General features: G+C 46.2%; 1 protein-coding gene across 1 annotated transcript in view; it reads right to left on the bottom strand.

The window, feature by feature from the left end:
* The window catches only part of SLC4A11 (solute carrier family 4 member 11), a 166,319-nt gene that overhangs the window by 69,652 nt on the left and 78,979 nt on the right, over positions 1-17,688 (bottom strand). Inside the window, exons 3-4 of the mRNA XM_081960283.1 lie at positions 14,788-14,940; positions 128-174 (exon numbers count right to left, since the gene is read on the bottom strand). Of these exons, the coding sequence (XP_081816409.1) occupies positions 128-174; positions 14,788-14,940 (200 nt within the window). The remainder of the gene's footprint in view (positions 1-127; positions 175-14,787; positions 14,941-17,688) is intronic.

Genomic DNA, 17,688 nt, shown 5'->3' with positions numbered 1-17,688 from the left:
AGCAGAATTTCATTTATAATGTGGGCAAGTATGCTCATAGTAGAAAATGACAATATAAGCTACCTTATCTATCTCATTTTATAAAGCAACTGAGCTAGAACGAGAGTTAAAGCGAAATTGTACCTACTTTTCTTGACGTGTGCAATAAAACGCACCCAGAGCCATCGCTGTCTGCTAAAAGAAAGGGGAAAAAAACACACAGAGAGAAAAGTTACTGTTTATTTGCTGACGGATGGATGGATGGATTGAACTGTTGGCTGATCTTCGTTTGGGGAAGCTCTGGGCTCAAGCTGACCTATGCAAACTCTCCACAACAACCCTGTGAGGTAGGGCAGGGCAAACGAGACCAGGAACCCTAAACTCACACTGTGTTATAGGGGTTTAAGCCAGAGTTTCCACTTTCTCCCCAAATCAACATTTTATCTATTGTTAATAGTTTTTTTTTCCCTATGGAAAGAATGCAAACTTTGTTGAAAACTGGTTTATTTATTTAAATGTTTGCTACCTTAAAAGATTGGATTGTGCATCTCCCACTTTTTCCAGTAGTCCTCGACTTACGACCAATACCGAGCTGAAAATTTGTATTTATTATTTGTTTATAAAGTCCATCGGCCGCCCATCTTACCGTAAGGTGGCTTACAGACATAATGATACAGGTAGTCCTCGACTTACGATCACAATTGAGCCCAAATTTTCTGCTGTTAAGTGAGACAGTTAAGTGCCTTTTGCCCTATTTTAACACCTTTCTTGCCACAGTGGTTAATAAGCGACGTCTGAAAACAAACCCACATTTCCCCCTTTTTAACCAAGTTTGGGGGAGGGGAAACACCCGTTTATATTACAGATACCCCTTGACTTATGACCACAACGGAGCTCAAATTTCTATTGCTAAGCGAGACAGTTGGTAAGTGGGTTTTGCCCCACTTTACCAGCATTCTTGCCACCGTCGCTAATTGAATCATCGCAGTTGTTGAATTAGTCCCACGGTTGTTAAGTGAATCCGGCTTCCCCATCGACTTTGCTTGTCAGAAGGTCGCAAAAGGGGACCACGTAACCCCAGCAACTGTCGTAAATATGAATCAGTTGCCTAGTGTCTGAATTTTGATGACGTGAACACGGGAATGCTGAAAAGCGATCACTGTTAGTGTCTTCAGTGCCGCTGTAACGCTAAACGGTCACTAAACAAATCATTATAAGTAGTAGTATATCTGTAGTACGATTCGGTGGTAGATGTAGCCCTTTTCGTGCAGCGATTCCCCCTCCTAAATTCATATTTTAATCCACTCTTCCGATCTACAAGAATAGACACAACAGAACTGGAACTGAAATAAATTTTATTTCATGCCAAAGCTGATTGCCTCTGAAAGCAAACAGCCTAAAGTTGTTTTTCTGTTCTATTTTGGATCCACCGAGATTATTTCATCACTATTCCTCAAGGATCTTTGTTTATTCAGGATCTCCAGAGCTGAAATGAATTAATTTCAGCGTTGGGTGGTGTTTGTTTGTTTTAAAAACCACGGTGGTGGGTAGGAAGGAAATTGAGGGCGAAGATTTGCAACTGGCTATGCCCCCACCCTGACGGGGATCAGACTCCCATCATCCACAGCCACTGCCTCATCACCCAGGCCGAGGATGATGGAAGGGGTAACACTGCACATCGGGAGGTCAGGAGGCCTGAGGGAGGATGCTCCCTTTTCCCAGCCTGATCCTAAAGTTTCAACAATACGGAAGTGGGGGAAAGAGAGATCATCCCAATCCTTGCATTGCACTGAGCTATTACAGCTAAGTCCTTGACTTACGACCAGATTGGAGGCCAACAATTCTGTCGCGAAGTGAGACATTTGTTAAGTGAGTCTTTACAACCTTTCTTGTCACTGTCGTTAAGTGAATCACTGCAGTGCCTAGCTTAGCAACACGATTGTTAAGAGAATCTGGATTCCCCATCAACGCCGCTTGTTGGAAGTCGCAAAAAGGGATCATGTGACCTCCCCCCCCCCAGGCACAGTCATAAATACGAGTCTGTTGTAAAGCATCCGGATTTCGATCAAGTGACCATGGGGATGCTGCAGTGGCCCTTAAGTGTGAAAAACATCCATTAGTCCCTTTGCCGTTGCAACAAGTAACGGTCACTAAACGAACAAGTTGCAAGTTAAGGACTACCTCTTGTCGAAGTGCCAAATCCGGTGCAACCATCTTCCCCTCATAATTCCAAAAGTGTTTTTTTTCTTTTCAAGAGGCAACTGGACTTTCTGGCTTTTTCTTTGAAGACATTTCGCTCCTCATCCAAGAAGCTTCTTCAGCTCTGACTGGATGGTGGGGAATGGAAGGATTTATGCTCCTTGCAGACAGCTGGTCATTTGCATCCTTTTGGAGAGTTGTTGAGGCCACTTGGAGGTTGGTCTGTGTCCTCAGGGTCACCTGAGTGGTGCAAATGGATTTGTAAAAATGTTCCACACCCATTTGCACTATCCAGGTAACCTGAGAACACAGATAAACCTTCAAGTGGCCTCAGCGACTCCCCAAAAGAATGCAAATGACTAGTTTTCTGCAAGGAATATCAATCCTCCCGTTCCCCACCATCCAGTCAGAGCTGATGAAGCTCCTGGGATGAGAAGTGAAATGTCTTCAAAGAAAAACCAGAAAGTCTTGAAAAAACAGCTCTGGGACAACTGAGGACCCAGACAAACCTCCAAGCGGCCTCAAGGACTCCCTAAAAAAATTGCAAATGACTAGTTTTCTGCAAGGAGCATAAATCCTTCCATTCCCCGCCAGTCAGTCAGAGCTGATGAAGCTTCCGGGATGAGAAGCAAAACATCTTCAAAAGAAAGAAAGAAAGTTTCCTCGGGGGTGGGAGGGGGGAAGCACTTTTGGGACAACCACGACCTGGATGGCTGGAGAATCTCCGCAGACAATGGAGGCAGGAGTTCTGCTTAGACATTTCTACTCCTGATGAAAAAGCCCTTAAGCGGCTGGCCTCCCGCCCCGCCATCAGCTTTCTAAAATAAGAATTTATCAGACGGGGCTTGTACCGGTGGGCTATTGTGCGTGGCGACAGAAAAAAAGCCGGCGTCCTTAATGCAAGGAAGTGCAGCCATTGTCTTGCATAGCGATGTGCATTCAGTCTCCAAACACCCGTTGCTCGCCTGGAAGGAATCTGTTGGCGCCACTCGTACGGGCTTCCCTTCGAAACCTCGCGCCTCCTTTCTACCGATTCTTCCAGGAGCCAAATTCCATCCCCCTCGGCCTCCCACCTCCCGCTGGGACTTGGAAACGATTCAACCGGTCAAGCCGCCAGGCAGGCTGTATGTGTGTGCCTGCGCGCGTCTCGGGAGTCTTTCAGGAAACGCTTGACTCCCGAATCTGGGGACGAGGCTATTGTGCGAAAAAGGTGGGACGCGATCCATCAATTGGCGCTTGTCTGCTGAAGGGCCGGTCCTGTCCCATTATTAGAGGGAACAAAGAGGCTTCCTGCTCAGCAAAGAAGTCTTTTTTTTTTTTTAATCCAAGCGTGGAGAACTTGAACCAAAAAAATAAATAAATAAAATAAAATAGCAGATTTGTGTGTGTGTTGTGTTACTCGTTTTGACTGGGACAGATTTGCGAAATTCGGCGTTTAGCCCACAAATGCTGTTGGGAAGCAGACCGTAAAGCAGAAGAGAAGTGGAAGAGACACACATTTTAAAAGTCACATTGGTTAGAGTGCAGAACAGGCGGTCCCCGAATTACGACAGTTCATTTAGTGACCGGTCCAACTTACAACATCGCTGAAAAAAAAATGGACCAAAGACCATTTTTCACACTTAGGAACGTCGCGGCATCCCGATGGTCACTTGATCAAAATTCAGACACGTGGCAACCGACTCCTATTTATGACGCTTGCAGTGTCCGGGGGTCACGCGATCCCTTTGGCGACCGTCTGACAAGCAAAGTCAAGGGGGAAGCCCGATTCACTTAACAACCGTTGTTACTAAATTAACTAAATACTAAATTAACAGCTGCAGTGATTCGCTTAACCACGGTGGCATGAAAGGTCGTAAAAAATGGGTGGAAATTCACTTAACTACAGTCTCGCTTAGCAACATACGTTTTGGGCTCAATTGTGGTCGTAAGTCGAGGACTACCTGTGTTGCGGGCTAACTCTCAACCGCCTCAAGGTTGACTCAGCATTCCGTCCTTCCGAGGTTGGTAAAAGGAGAACCCAGATTGTCGGGGTTAAGATGCCAGCCGGCTTTCATGCCTAAGGCAGGACTAGAACTCAACGTCTCCTGGTGATTGACCCAAAGTCACCCAACTAGTTTTCACGAGTAGGGCAGGATTACAATTCACCATCTCCTAGTGATTGGCTCAAAGTCACTCAGTTGTCTTTCATGCCTAAGGCGGGACTAGAACTCACAGTCTCCTGGTGATTGGCCCAAAGTTACCCAACTAACTTTTCTGGGCAAGCAGGACTAGAACTCATTGTCTCCTAGTGATTGGCTCAAGGTCACCCAGCTGGCTTTCATGCCTAAGGCGGGACTAGAACTCACCGTCTCCTGGTGATTGACCCAAAGTCACCCTACCAACTTTCCTGGGTAAGTAGGACTAGAACTCACCATCTCCTAGTGATTGGCTCAAAGTCACCCAGCTGGCTTTCATGCCTAAAGTGGAACTAGAATTCACCATCTCCTGGTTTCTGGGCCAGCACCTTAAGATCTTCACATCAACTGTCTGGAGACTTCCCTAACATTACCAAGACAACTAGTAAACTGAACCCTGGAAGGAGTTTTTGCACACACAGCCTGCATTCCAGAAAGAACCCCCCCCCCATCTCTGGTTTTACTAACCGGAGATAACACAAGACCTTTAAGAGAGCTTTACAACAGAGAGAAAATATCTGCTTGGTTGTATTTTCTACAAATCTCCCAGTTCAGGTGCTTGCAGGCTGAGGAAACCGAAGCAAGAGGAATCAACCAGAGGTCCCAAGGCCCCGCAATACCTTTGCAATGAGTGTGAATTACAACTAGGATACTACTGCTAGCAACTGGGCTTGTATATAAAACAAAAGAGGTTGTGGCTTCTAGCAACGCCACAAAGGCTCCTGGGGCCCATACAGCCTTGTTTTTGACCAGCACTTCGCTCCCTTGCAGAATGTAGTAATTAGTGAGTGCAGTAATTACAGAGCAAGGCCGTGGCAATTACTAAGGAAATCTCCGTGAAGGTGTAAGGAGGAGAAAAGATGAGGAAGGCATGATCAGAAGCGCCAAAGGGGATGCATAAATCACGGAATAATTTATTCTAAACCAGGTTCGAATTGAAACTAGGTGCGGCGTGTTTCCTGTGCAAATATACCACAGCAAAGATTTAGACTTGGGACGCCAAAAGGCATTAGGATATAGAATAACAGAGTTGGATGGGACCTTGGTGGTCTTCTAGTCAAACCCCCTGCCTAGGCAGGAAACCCTACACCACTTCAGACAAATGGCTATCCAACATCTTCTTAAAGACTTCCAGTGTTGGGGCATTCACAACTTCTGGAGGCAAGCTGTTCCACTGATTAATTGTTCTGACTGTCAGGAAGTTTCTCCTCAGTTCTAAGTTGCTTCTCTCCTTGATTAGTTTCCACCCATTGCTTCTTGTTCTGTCCACAGGTGCTTTGGAGAGTAGCTTGACTCCTTCTTCTTTGGGGCAGCCCCTGAGATAATCTGCCATAACATCCTACCTGTTAATGACTACTTTTACTTCAACTGCAATAACCCAAGGGCTATCAATAGATATAAACTAAATGCAATCCCTTCTAATCTTGATTGCAGGAAAAAACGATTTCAGCAATAGAGGAGTAAATGGGTAGAACACCCTATCTGATCCTGTTGTTAGATCCTCTAACCCCCCCATACCTTTGACCTTAAGGCAGGGGTGTCCAAACTTGGGAACTTTAAGACTTGTGGACTTCAACTCCCAGAATTCCCCAGCCAGCATAGGTTTTGGGAAGAAGAGAGAGGGAAGGAGACAGGGGGAAAGGAGGAGGAGAGAGAGAGAAGGGAGGGGAGAAAGAGAAGGAGAGATGCAGAGGGAGAGGGAAGGAGAGGAGGGAAAAGGAGGGAGAGGAGGAGAGAGGGAGGGAAGAAGAGAGAAAGAGAAGGAGAGAGGGGAAAAGGAGGGAGAGAGGGAAGGAGAGAGAAAAAGGGAGAAGGACTGGGAGAGGGAGAGGGGGAGAGAGTGTCAGCATACTGAATCTGGGTCCTCACTTTACCAACCACAGAAGGACGGAAGTCCGAGTCAACCAATCTCATTGCTTCCCCCATCTCCCCAGCACCACTCCTGATTTTAGCCCGGGTACTTTACCAACTTCAGAATTCCTGCCAGGTGGAGTGAAAGATTTATTTACCGCAAGGGGCAAGATTTCAAACATCTAATTCATCGCAACTGGACTTTTACACACACACACACACACACAGTAGACCACGCTGACCCACTGGGCCTGGTTAAATGCTTCCAGAAATTAAGTTTTAAGTGGGGTAAAAAAAACAAAACCCAACCCTCCATTGTAAACGGTGCGTTGTACCTGTGCCAACTTCTCAGAGGCTTTGGATTACAACACCTATCATTACAAACCATCTCCCTCCCCTACCCCCACCCCACACAAACCCCCACCAAGCTGGGCTATTTGGGGGGACAAATGGGGTTTAAATATATAAAATGCATCTGGAAGGCATTAAAATCCAGCTTAAGGCATAGAGGAGGGATTTGACATGGGTTCCTTGTTATGTAGAATAGACTGGCTCAGGCCTTTTAATGGCCCATTGACAAAGGTGGGGGTAGCTATTAAGAGTGAGTCTTCTTCCTGCCTAAAAACATGTTTCTCCATTTTCTGATTCAGAGAAATATAATATTCTGCCTTTTCAACATTTCCCAGGATATTTCATTTTTTCTAGGAGAGGGGCGGGTTTTAACTTCCTACACCATCACCTTGGAACAGAAGGGGGAGATCTTTGTTATGTAGAATAGACTGGCTCGGGCCTTTTAATGGCCCACTCACAAAGGTGGGGGCTAGCCAAAATCCGAGAGATGATGAACAAGGACTTTTCAAATAAAACGGGGTCCTCGACTTACAACCGTTCGTTTAGTGACCGTCTGAAGTGACGGCGGCACTGAAAAAAAGGGACTTAGGATCGGCTTTTCACACTTATGACCGTTGCAGCATTCCCTGTGGAATAGCTGAAGAGGGTGGAGTTGGACTGCCGACAGTCCACGAATTACGACAGTTTCATTTAGTGACCGTTTGAAAAAAGGGACTTATGACCATTTTTCACACGTACGACCCTTGAGGCCAGCCATGGTCCTGTGATCCAAATTCAGACGCTTGGCAACTGACTCGTATTTATGACGGTTGTAGTGTCCCAAAGTGACGTGACCACAATTCAGCCGCTTGGAAGCTGACTCATATTTATGACGGTCGCAGTGTCTTAGGGTCCCAGGATCCCCTTTGGTGACCGTCCGACAAGCCAAGTCAATGAGGGAGCCGGAGTCACTTAACAACAGGGTGACTAACTTAACAACGGCGACAAGAAAGATGGCAAGCGGGGAGAAACTCATGCAATTATCTCATTTAACAGCAGCAATGCAGGGTTGAATTGTGGTCGTAAGTTGGGGACTACCTGTATACTAGCCAGTTGAGAATATAATGCATAACTGAAGGTACAATCCAGAGTTTGAGGGGGGGAAATTCTGTATTTTGAGTTAGCATCAACAGCTCTGTGCCCTGAAGGGAACTCGTGTTCTGGCCGAGGCTTCCCGAGAGTCTGAAGCCAACTCCTCGTCCCGACAAAAACCCCTTTTATGAATTGACTGTGAATTCTGCTCATTCGCATCCAGCAAAGTCTTTCGAGGGAGGATTTACAGTCACAGACCTTCTCTGGCTTGGAGAGCTGCCAGGCCGATCTCTGCAGAACTTGGCAAGGAGTCTCGGAGAGTCACGAACCAATTAAGCAAACTGATTGTCTCCTGCAAACTCCACTCCCCCTTTGCTCCCCTTTTATTTCCTCTGGGAGGGGCCATTCATCGTCCACCTGTGGCCTTCCTCCCAAGTCAACCCCTGTTCTTTAGCTCTTCCCTTCGTCTGGCCGCTCTGCGCATGTGCACACTGGGAACAGGCTCCAGCTGTTCTTCTGCCCCACTGATGTCTGACTCTGAAGGCAGCTGATAACTGTCAGATGGCTCTGGCCCCCTCTCTGCCTCCGACACAGAGCCCTCATAAGAGCCTTCCCCAGACTCCAGGACTGGCCCAGGTTCCTCCCCAACCTCCTCAGTGTCTGAATCTGCTGCCAGCTTCCCTGGCCACTGACCGGCCACAACACAACTTTCCCCAACCAGGTGTTTTCTAGAACTGTTAGATCACAATTTCCATCATCCCCAGCCAGCATCTGACAACCCCCTTCCAGCTAGGAGTTATGAGTAAGTACTGCTTGGGGAAGGCTTACACTGGATGTAGTAACTTGAGTCCTTATACAAGACTCATCCCAAATCTAGAAAGTTTTTTTAAAATAAACCATGCCTTCATCAACATTGGCAAAGAGTATATATAACAGAGTATACTGTATATAACAGTCTCTGTGTGTGTGTGTGTGTGTTGTATTTGTGCTGATAAATAAATAAAGGGGCATACCAGGGGTTGTAACACATATATATATATATATAAAAACAGGGAGCACTCTTTTCTTTTCTAAATTATTTTCTAATATTGATCATCCCTCTCTCCTCTCCTCCCTCCCCTCCCTAACCCTAACCCTTCCCTCTCCCTCCATCCCTCTCTCCTCTCCTCCCTCCCCTCCCTCCTTCCACTTTCTTTCCCTTCTTCCCTCCTTTCCTTCCTTCCTCCTTTCCCTTTCTTTCTTTCCTTCCCTTCCCTCTCCCTCCATCCCTCTCTCCTTCCTTCCTTCCTTCCTTCCTTTTTTCCTCCTTTTCCCTTTCTTTCTCCTCTTCTCTTTTCCCTCTCCCTCCTCCTTCCTTTCTACCTCCCTCCTTCCACTTCTTCCTTCCTTCTCCCCTTTCTTTCTCCTCTTCCCTTTCTTTCCTTCCTTCCTCCCTCTCTTCTTCCAATTTTTCCTTCCTTCCTCTATTCTTCCCTTCCTTCCTTCTCCCTCCATCCCTCCTCCTTCCTTTCTCCCTCCCTCCTTCCACTTTTTCCTTCCTTCCTTTTCTATCTCCTCTTCCCTTCCTCCCTCTCTCCCCTTCCTTTCTCCACTTCCCTTTCCTTCCTCCCTTCCTTAAATTTATTGGCTGCCCACCTTACTCCAGGGTGACCCTGGGCAGCTTAAACTATATAAAAGAATGCTACAAAACTATAAAAACACAATATACAACAGTTCAAAGACTTATTTGCGGATCTTTAAACCTCATCATTCCTGGGGGAGATGAAAGCTTCGAACACCCTTTCAACTTAGTGCTAAAGGTTCAACAACCCAAGAATTTGAAAATTGCCTCTTTCTGATTTTCAGACGGCAAAAAGACAACCTGAAATTAAGGAGGAATTTCCTGGCAGCAGTGAAAACATTTAATCCATGGAAGCGGTTGCCTCCAGACGTTGCGGATGCTCCATCGCTGGAGTTTTCCAAGAAAGATTTGTCTGAACTGGAAGAGGATCTCCTGTTTGAGCAGGGGGTTGGACTAGAAGACCTCCAAGGTCCCTTCCAACCCTCTCCTTCTATGTTCTAAACCAGAGCTCACCAACCTTTCGGACCTCCGGGACCACTAAATTCATAATTTTAAATCCCGCCGACCACTAACGGGATCTGCCTAATGACAGGCTGGGTGGGCGTGGCTAGGTGGTTATGTGACTGGGTGGGTGTGGCCAACTCGATGCCACTCAGGTCGAGCGCCTTGCGGGACTCTAATCACCCCTCCCCTGCCCGCCCAGGCTTCTTAGGGCCCCAACAGGGAGCAGTTGCTGGAGCTAAGCAGCCCCCAGGAGAAAGAGTTGGCAAAAGAGCTCAGTTCAAATTGGATCTGACCAAGAAGGAGGCTCAGCAGAAGCACCTCACTGAGGACTAGGAGCATTGGCTTTCCAATGCAGAGGGAAGACCTGCGGGAGGGCAAGGCCAGGTACCGACGCCTGGAGGCTCAGTGGGCTGAGATGGTCAGCCAGTTCCAGGCCATGATGCAGTCCCACTGGAACGAGGGCCTCCGGCTCTTCGCCACCAGCGGCTCTTCCCTCCAGCCTTCGCCCAAAGCCCCCCACCAGGAGGCTGAAGCAGACCCCAATTCGGAATATCTGCCCCCCTCCGACCCGCACAAAAAGACCCCGAGGGGGGAGACTCTCTGCAGCAACACAAGCGTTCATTGCATGTATCCCTCCCAGGGGCCGTAGTTTGAGCACCCCTGATTGAGAGCAATACAAAAAAAGCAAATATTTTACAAAAATAACAATTGCATTCAATGCATTTATCAGTTCATAAATGTCTGCTGAGCATTTTGCAGCTGCTACCAAAGAGGACGTATGAGGCTACGATGATATTGGAGCGTATCCAACTCGGGAATATAAATTGCAAATCTAAAATCCAACGCATCAAATGATTTTGCATCCAGGCTGGGCACGATATTGCTACCGATCGCCAACTATAATTCTACAATGAGGCGGCTGCTTTAAAGAGCTATATTAAGGGACGTGGTGGCTCAGTGGCTAAGATGCTGAGATTGTTGATCAGAAGGTCGGCAGTTCAGCTGTTCGAATCTCTAGTGCCACGTAACGGAGTGAGCTCCTGTTCCTTATCCCAGCTTCTGCAACCTAGCAGTTCGAAATCATTTAAAAATGCAAGTAGAAAAATAGGAACCACCTCTGGTGGGAAGGGAACAGCGTTCCGTGCGCCTTTGGCATTTAATCATGCCGGCCACATGACCACGGAGACGTCTTCGGACAGCGCTGGCTCTTCAGCTTTGAAACGGAGATGAGCACCGCCCCCTAGAGTCAGGAATGACTAACACATATGTGCAAGGAGAACGTTTACCTTTACCTTATATGACAGTATGCATAATAATATTTTCCCCATTTCTAATTTCTACCTCTGTTTTCTAGTCTTTAATGAGACAAATATCGAAGGCTGCTCTATATGTCTTCAGAATAAGCTCGGCACTCTGTCATGTAGGAGTGCGAAGTATTTAAATCAGAAATTAAGCCTGTCTTGGCACTAAAAACAGGGCTGCTGTGCCAGTCAACACAAAACGCAACCACATGTGCAGGCTCCGAACTTGACAACAATGGGGAAGGGAGTGTGAGAAGGCTAGGTTCTTGTTTCAACACATCTTAAATACTACGCAGCAACAGAAATGATGTTCAACCATTTTTGTGGAGAGCCTGCACTTTGCTCTTTAATTAAGCTGGTGGGAATTCAATGGTGAAAAAAGTGAAGTTCTACATTTAGGCAAGAAAAACCAAATATGCACAGGGGCAGCCTAGGTGGTACCTGGCTCAATAGGAGTAACTGTGAGAGGCATCTTGGAGTTCTAGTGGACAACCATTTAAATAGGAGCCAGCCGTGGGCAGCAGCTGCCAAAAAAGCCAACACAGTCCTAGGCTGCATCAACAGAGGGAATCAAGATCACGTGAAGGGTTAATACCAATTTATAAGGCCTTGGTAAGGCCACACTTGGAATATTTGCATTCAGTTTTGGTCGCCACGATGTAGAAAAGATGTGGAGACTCTAGAAAGAGTGCAGAGAAGAGCAACAAAGAGGATTAGGGGACTGGAGGCTAAAACATATGAAGAACGGTTGCAGGAACTGGGTATGTCTAGTTTAATGAAAAGAAGGACTAGGGGAGATATGATAGCATTGTTCCAATATCTCAGGGGCTGCCACAAAGAAGAGGGAGTCAAGCTGAGGGCAGGACAAGAAGCAATGGGTGGAAACTAAGCAAGGAGAGAAGCAATTTAGAACTAAGCAGAAATTTCCCGATAGTGAGAAGAATTACCGTAATCAGTGGAATTACTTACCTCCAGAAGTTGTGAATGCCCCAACACTGGAAGTCTTTAGGAAGATGTTGGATAGCCATTTGTCAGAAGTGGTGTAGGGTTTCCTGCCTAAGTAGGGGGTTGGACTAGAAGACCTCCAAGGCCCCTTCCAACTCTGTTATTCTATTGTATTCTATTCTATTCTATTCTGACTGGTTCTCTAACCTCGTATCAATCTTATTTACTCACTTGGCAACAACTGCCAAAGCTCAGCACAAAAAGAATTACCCCTACAGCTGCAAGTAGTCCTCGACTTACAACAGCTTGTTTAGCGATCATTCCAAGTTTTTTCATTGACACTGAAAAAAGGATCCAATGATCGTTTTTCACACTTACGACCGTTGCGGCATCCCCATGGTCACGTGGTCCAAATTCGGATGTTTGGGAATGGACTCATACTTATGACGGTCGCAATGTCATACAATCAACCCTTGTGACTTTCCGACAAGCCAAATTCAACGGGAAAGGCAGATCCGCTTAACGTACCTGTTACTAATTGAACAGATGCGGCGATTCGTTTAACAATCGTGGCAAGAAGGGTCTTAAAAATGGGGCAAACTTCGCTTTATGAATGTCCTGCTTAGCAACGGAAAATTTGGGGTGAAATTGTGGTCATAGGTCAAGGTCTGTGGTATTTCTATTATGGATGGTTGCACAGTCACCCTAGAGCAGGGATGGCCAACTGCTTTCTCCTCGCGTGCCAAAATTGTGCGCATAGGCGCACGCATGACAGTGCACATGTGCCCACACTCATAATGTACACGCATGACGTGCACATGTGCCCACACCCATAATGTACACGCATGACGTGCACATGTGCCCACACCCATAATGCAATATGCCTCACTCCCCTTCGTATGTTTCCATGACCCCATGCATGCATATGACTCCCCCACGCCACCACATATATGTGTGCGACCCCTCCCCCACACACACACCGTTTTGGGCCTAGCAGGCCTCTCTCAAGCCTCCTAAAACAAAAAATGGGGCATGGGGGGGCGCACTGCCCTCCCGTGCTCCTCTCCACTTCCCACGCATGTGCGCGCGACCCCTCTGCATGTGCGCACATCTCCTGCATGCGCGTCAGAAACCCCAAAATCAGCTGGCCGGCAGGAGGCATGCACGCATGTGAGGTGCAGCTAAGCTTGGCGACGGCTTGTGTGCCCAGAGAGAGGGCTCCGTGTGCCACCTGTGGCATCTGTGCCATAGGTTTGCCATCACGGGCCTGGAATGTTTAGACTGGATTTTGCATTTTTATCCAATTATAAAGTTCTTCCCGAGGACCTTGACATGTATACAACCATAAAATCAAAGACAGTGACCGGAGATCATCCCAACAAGTACATTCACATGTAACCCTACCCTAAGAGGCAATGCTCAGACTGATAAAAGATTTGTGCAAACTTTCTCCTTTGAAGATGATAGAAAGGTTATTGGGGGGAGGTAAGTCAGAATATCTCCACCCTCAAGTCAAATCGATTATATAGATGGGAAATCTGCTGGAATTTTACAGACTCGCTTCAGTTCTCGGCAATAAATTCTCTGCTAAAGACAACTCCTGTCATCAGAATTCCTACCTTGGTGGAAACCCTTTGGGTTTAGATTAATTGCCCAAAGGAAATAACAGGATAATGAGATTTATGAACTACCAGTCATCTGTCTTGGTTTGTTTTTATCTGGTTGAAGTCAAACAACTTGAGGCCGAGAACAAATCTACCTGAATTTTGACTTCATGTGAGCTGTGCCAACAGGCACGCACACACACACACACACACACACAAACAAGCGCTGTGAGACAAACCATGGCTTAATCTAAATCATAATTGGCTATTTTAGCATGACGACTTCTACGCCCTCTGGAACTAACCATTAGAAGCTTTTATTTGTAGCTCAGGACCAACCACAAAAGAATTAAAAACTAAGGAAGAAACAAACAGACTCCGGACCGATATCCTCTTCAGCAATCGAGACCTAGATAAGCAGTGTTTAACACCAGACAAACCTTCGAGCAGTAAGCAACCCCAATCAAGGAACTCCTGAGAAGAAAAGCATAGTCCACCAACATTGGCTGGGCATTGTATATAAACAAAGAGCAAACCCAACTCCCTCCTAGCACCGATGATATTACATACATGGGTAATGAAACATCTCTAAGAAAACAACCAAGCTCAGAGATCACCAAGAACTGCACAGTCCTCCTCCTTCTCCACTCTGCAAATCCCACTCCCTTCTAGCAGTGAAGATGTTACCTCACTGGGTCATGAAATGTCTGCAAGAAAACCACCAGGCTCAGAGAGCACCAAGGACCTCGCAATTCTCCTCCTCTTTCACTTCCTCCTCCTCTTTCTCTTTCTCCTCTCCTCCTCCTCCTCCTTGAAAACCCTCCTCCCTTCTAGCACTGATGATGTTGCCTAGCTGGGTCATGAAACGCCTGCAAGAAAACAACCCAGTTCAGAGAGCACCAAGGACCCCACAGTCATTTCCCTACTCCCACCTCCTCCAACTGTTATCTCCTTCCACCTCCTCCTTCACTCTGCAAACTTCCTTCTAGCACTGATGATGTTACCTCACTGGGTCATGAAATGTCTGCAAGAAAACAACCAGGCTCAGAGAGCACCAAGGACCCCACAGTCCTCCCCTCCTCCTCCTTCACTCTGCAAACTCACTCCTAACACTGGTGGTGTTACCTCACTGGGTCACGAAACGTCTGCAAGGAAAAAACATCCAAGCGCAGAGAAGCCCACAGAACAAATCACCAAAGCCCCAGAGCAACCAGGGGAGATTTTGCGGGGGGAACCGTCCTTACCTGTAACGTTCTGCTGGACATCCAAGTTGACGTTCACAAAGAACCGGATGCTGTCCCCCGACACAATGGAGGAGTTGACGGTGTCGAAGAGTTCTTCTCCCCCGACTTCCTCTTTGTTGTCACAGCCGTCATCCGTATCGCACTTAAGGTAACCTGCCACATAAAAATACCCATTACTGACCATTTCCTGCTACCCTGATCAAGAAAAGCATTGCCAAAAAGGCATTAAGAGCTGTCAACCTAATCTTGCAAAGCTTCTTCTCCGGTAACATTGTACTGCAAACTAGGGCATGCAAAACCTTTGCCAGACCAATCCTCGAATACAGTTCGTCTGCCTGGAATCCACACTGTATATTGGACATTAATACGATCGAGCAGGCCCAGAGGTATTTCACGAGAAGAGTCCTCCACTCCTCTGCTCACCATAGAATCTCTTACACCACCAGGCTCAAAATTTTGGGCTTGGACAATCTGGAACTACGTCACCTACGGTCCGATCTAAGCATAGTAAAATCGTCTGCTACAACGTCCTACTTGTCAACGACTCCTTCAGCTTCAACCTCAACAATACTCGGGCAAACCATAGATACAAACTCAAGGAAAATTTGCTCCAAACTCGATTGCGGAAAATACGACTTCAGCAACGGAGCGGTCAACGCCTGGAATGCTCTCCCTGACTACCTTGTTACATCCTCAAGCCCCCCCATAGCTTCAACCTTAAATTGTCTAGCGTGGACCTCACCCCATTCCTAAGAGGTCCGTAAAGGGGCCGTGCATAAGCCCACCAGCGTGCCTACCGCCCCTGTCCTACGGTCCCCATTTATTTGTACCCATTTCCTTCGTTCGTGTCCATGTTTATACTTAGACTTGTTACCTCGTACATGCTTGACAAACTAAATAAAATAATAAAATAAATAATCAATCAATCAATCAAAGCCAACTCTCAACAGGATATTGCTCTAAGCCAGGGGTGCCCATGCTGGCTGGGGAATTCTGGGAGTTGAAGTCCACAAGTCTTAAAGTTCCCAAGTTTGGACACCCCTGCTCTAAGCCAAGACTCTTCACATTTGGCAACTTTAACACCTGTGGACTTGAACTCCCACAATTCCCCAACCCTTCTGGGAGTTGAACTCCACAAATCTCTTGGTTACGTATAAAATATCTATATTCACACTAACAGTATATCGTCTGGGCACAATCTCTACCATCTCTATTGGATACAGATAGTAAATCTTATGCACACAATACTTGTAGCTATTATTCTCAATACTATTCATCTTCACCTTCACTTATCCCTTTTGAACATTTTGCGTTATTTGATTAAGCCCTCTGTTCAATGTATATCTATAATCTATTAATAATATCAAACATTGCAAACATCGGCTGAACATCACATTTGATGTTGTAACATTGTAAACAAAGAGGAAGCAATTTGTGTAATTGGATAATGAAGATTGAATAAATAAGTTTTAGAATAGAATAACCAAGTTGGAAGGGACCTTGGAGGTCTTCTAGTCCAGCCCCCTGTTTAGGCAGGAAACCCTACACCACTATCCCTACACCACAATCCAAAATCTTCTTAAAGACTTCCAGTGTTGGAGCATTCACAACTTCTGGAGGCAACTTCTGTTCCACTGTTTTCAAGAAGAAATTGGATAGCCATTTGTCTAGGGCAGCGATGGCTAACCTTTTTGTCCTTGCGTGCCAAAAGCGTGTGATATCCCCATGCACCCCCATGCGCCTGCGCGACACCCTTGTGCTCCCTGCATGCATGCCGCACACACACACACACAATCCATTTTGGACCTAACAGGCCTCCCTGACCAAAAATGGGGTGCAGGGAGGCACGACACACACACACACACTGCCGTCCCCCCAGCATGCGCACATGCGGCCCTGGCCCCGCTGCGCATGTGCATGCGTCTTCCGCATGTGTGGCAGACCTGAAAATCAGCTGTCCAGCGGGAGGCATATGAGCACATGTGGTAGAGCTGAGATGGTGCATGCCACAGATTCACTATGACGGGTTTAGGATCTCCTGCTTGAGCAGGAGGTTGGACTAGAAGACCTCCAAGGTCCCTTCCAGCTCTGTTACTCTGTTACTCTGGAGTGGAGCACCTCAAGCACATTTGCAAACATGTCATTCCTCTAATTGAAGGGTTTTTAAAGTGTTTTATTTTAGTGCAAACAAAACAATACTCTTCATATTTAACACAATGAAGAATCTCATAGGCTTTTAGTAGTAACACACATATTTTGTTGAATTATAATCTTTCCTTAGTTATTCCATATTTCAGTGTATTATTTTTACGCCAATCTCCATATTCTTCATATCACTCCTTTTACTACAGATAGAATACCAATAATCATATTAATTATGTTTAACAGACTTACATCATTCTAATGGTAATACACAGATTTATACTGCCTTATAATCTTCCATTGTTCCCCTTTCTAATTTGTAGTTATGCCCCTGTTATATTTAAAAAATATCCCCTTTCTAATCATATTTTAACACAAATAAACAATGTTCCTCTTAAGTTATATTTGACAATTGAAGTTTTGCAAAGCTTGATCTTCGTCCTGTTTTCAAAGAAAGCAAATTCAGCATCTCTCCGGATTATAAACATTGGAAGGGAATTCAGATAGTCTTCGACTTATAACGGTTCAGTTAGTGACCGTTCGAAGATACAACAGGCACTGAAAAAAGTGACTTATTATGACCGTTTTTCACACTTACGACTGTTGCAGAATCCCTGTGGTTACATGACATATATTCAGACGCTGGGCAACTGACTCATATTTATGACTGTTGCAGTGTCCCTGGGTCAAGTGATCCATTTTTGCGACCTTCTGACAAAGTCCACGAGAAAGCAGGATTGGTTTAACGACCGTGTGACT

The sequence above is a fragment of the Natrix helvetica genome, assembly GCF_964273705.1.
Source record: "Natrix helvetica genome assembly, chromosome: 7".
NCBI lineage: Eukaryota > Metazoa > Chordata > Lepidosauria > Squamata > Natricidae > Natrix > Natrix helvetica.
Note: the sequence above shows the minus strand (reverse complement) of the source record. Positions and strands in the feature narration are given on the sequence as shown.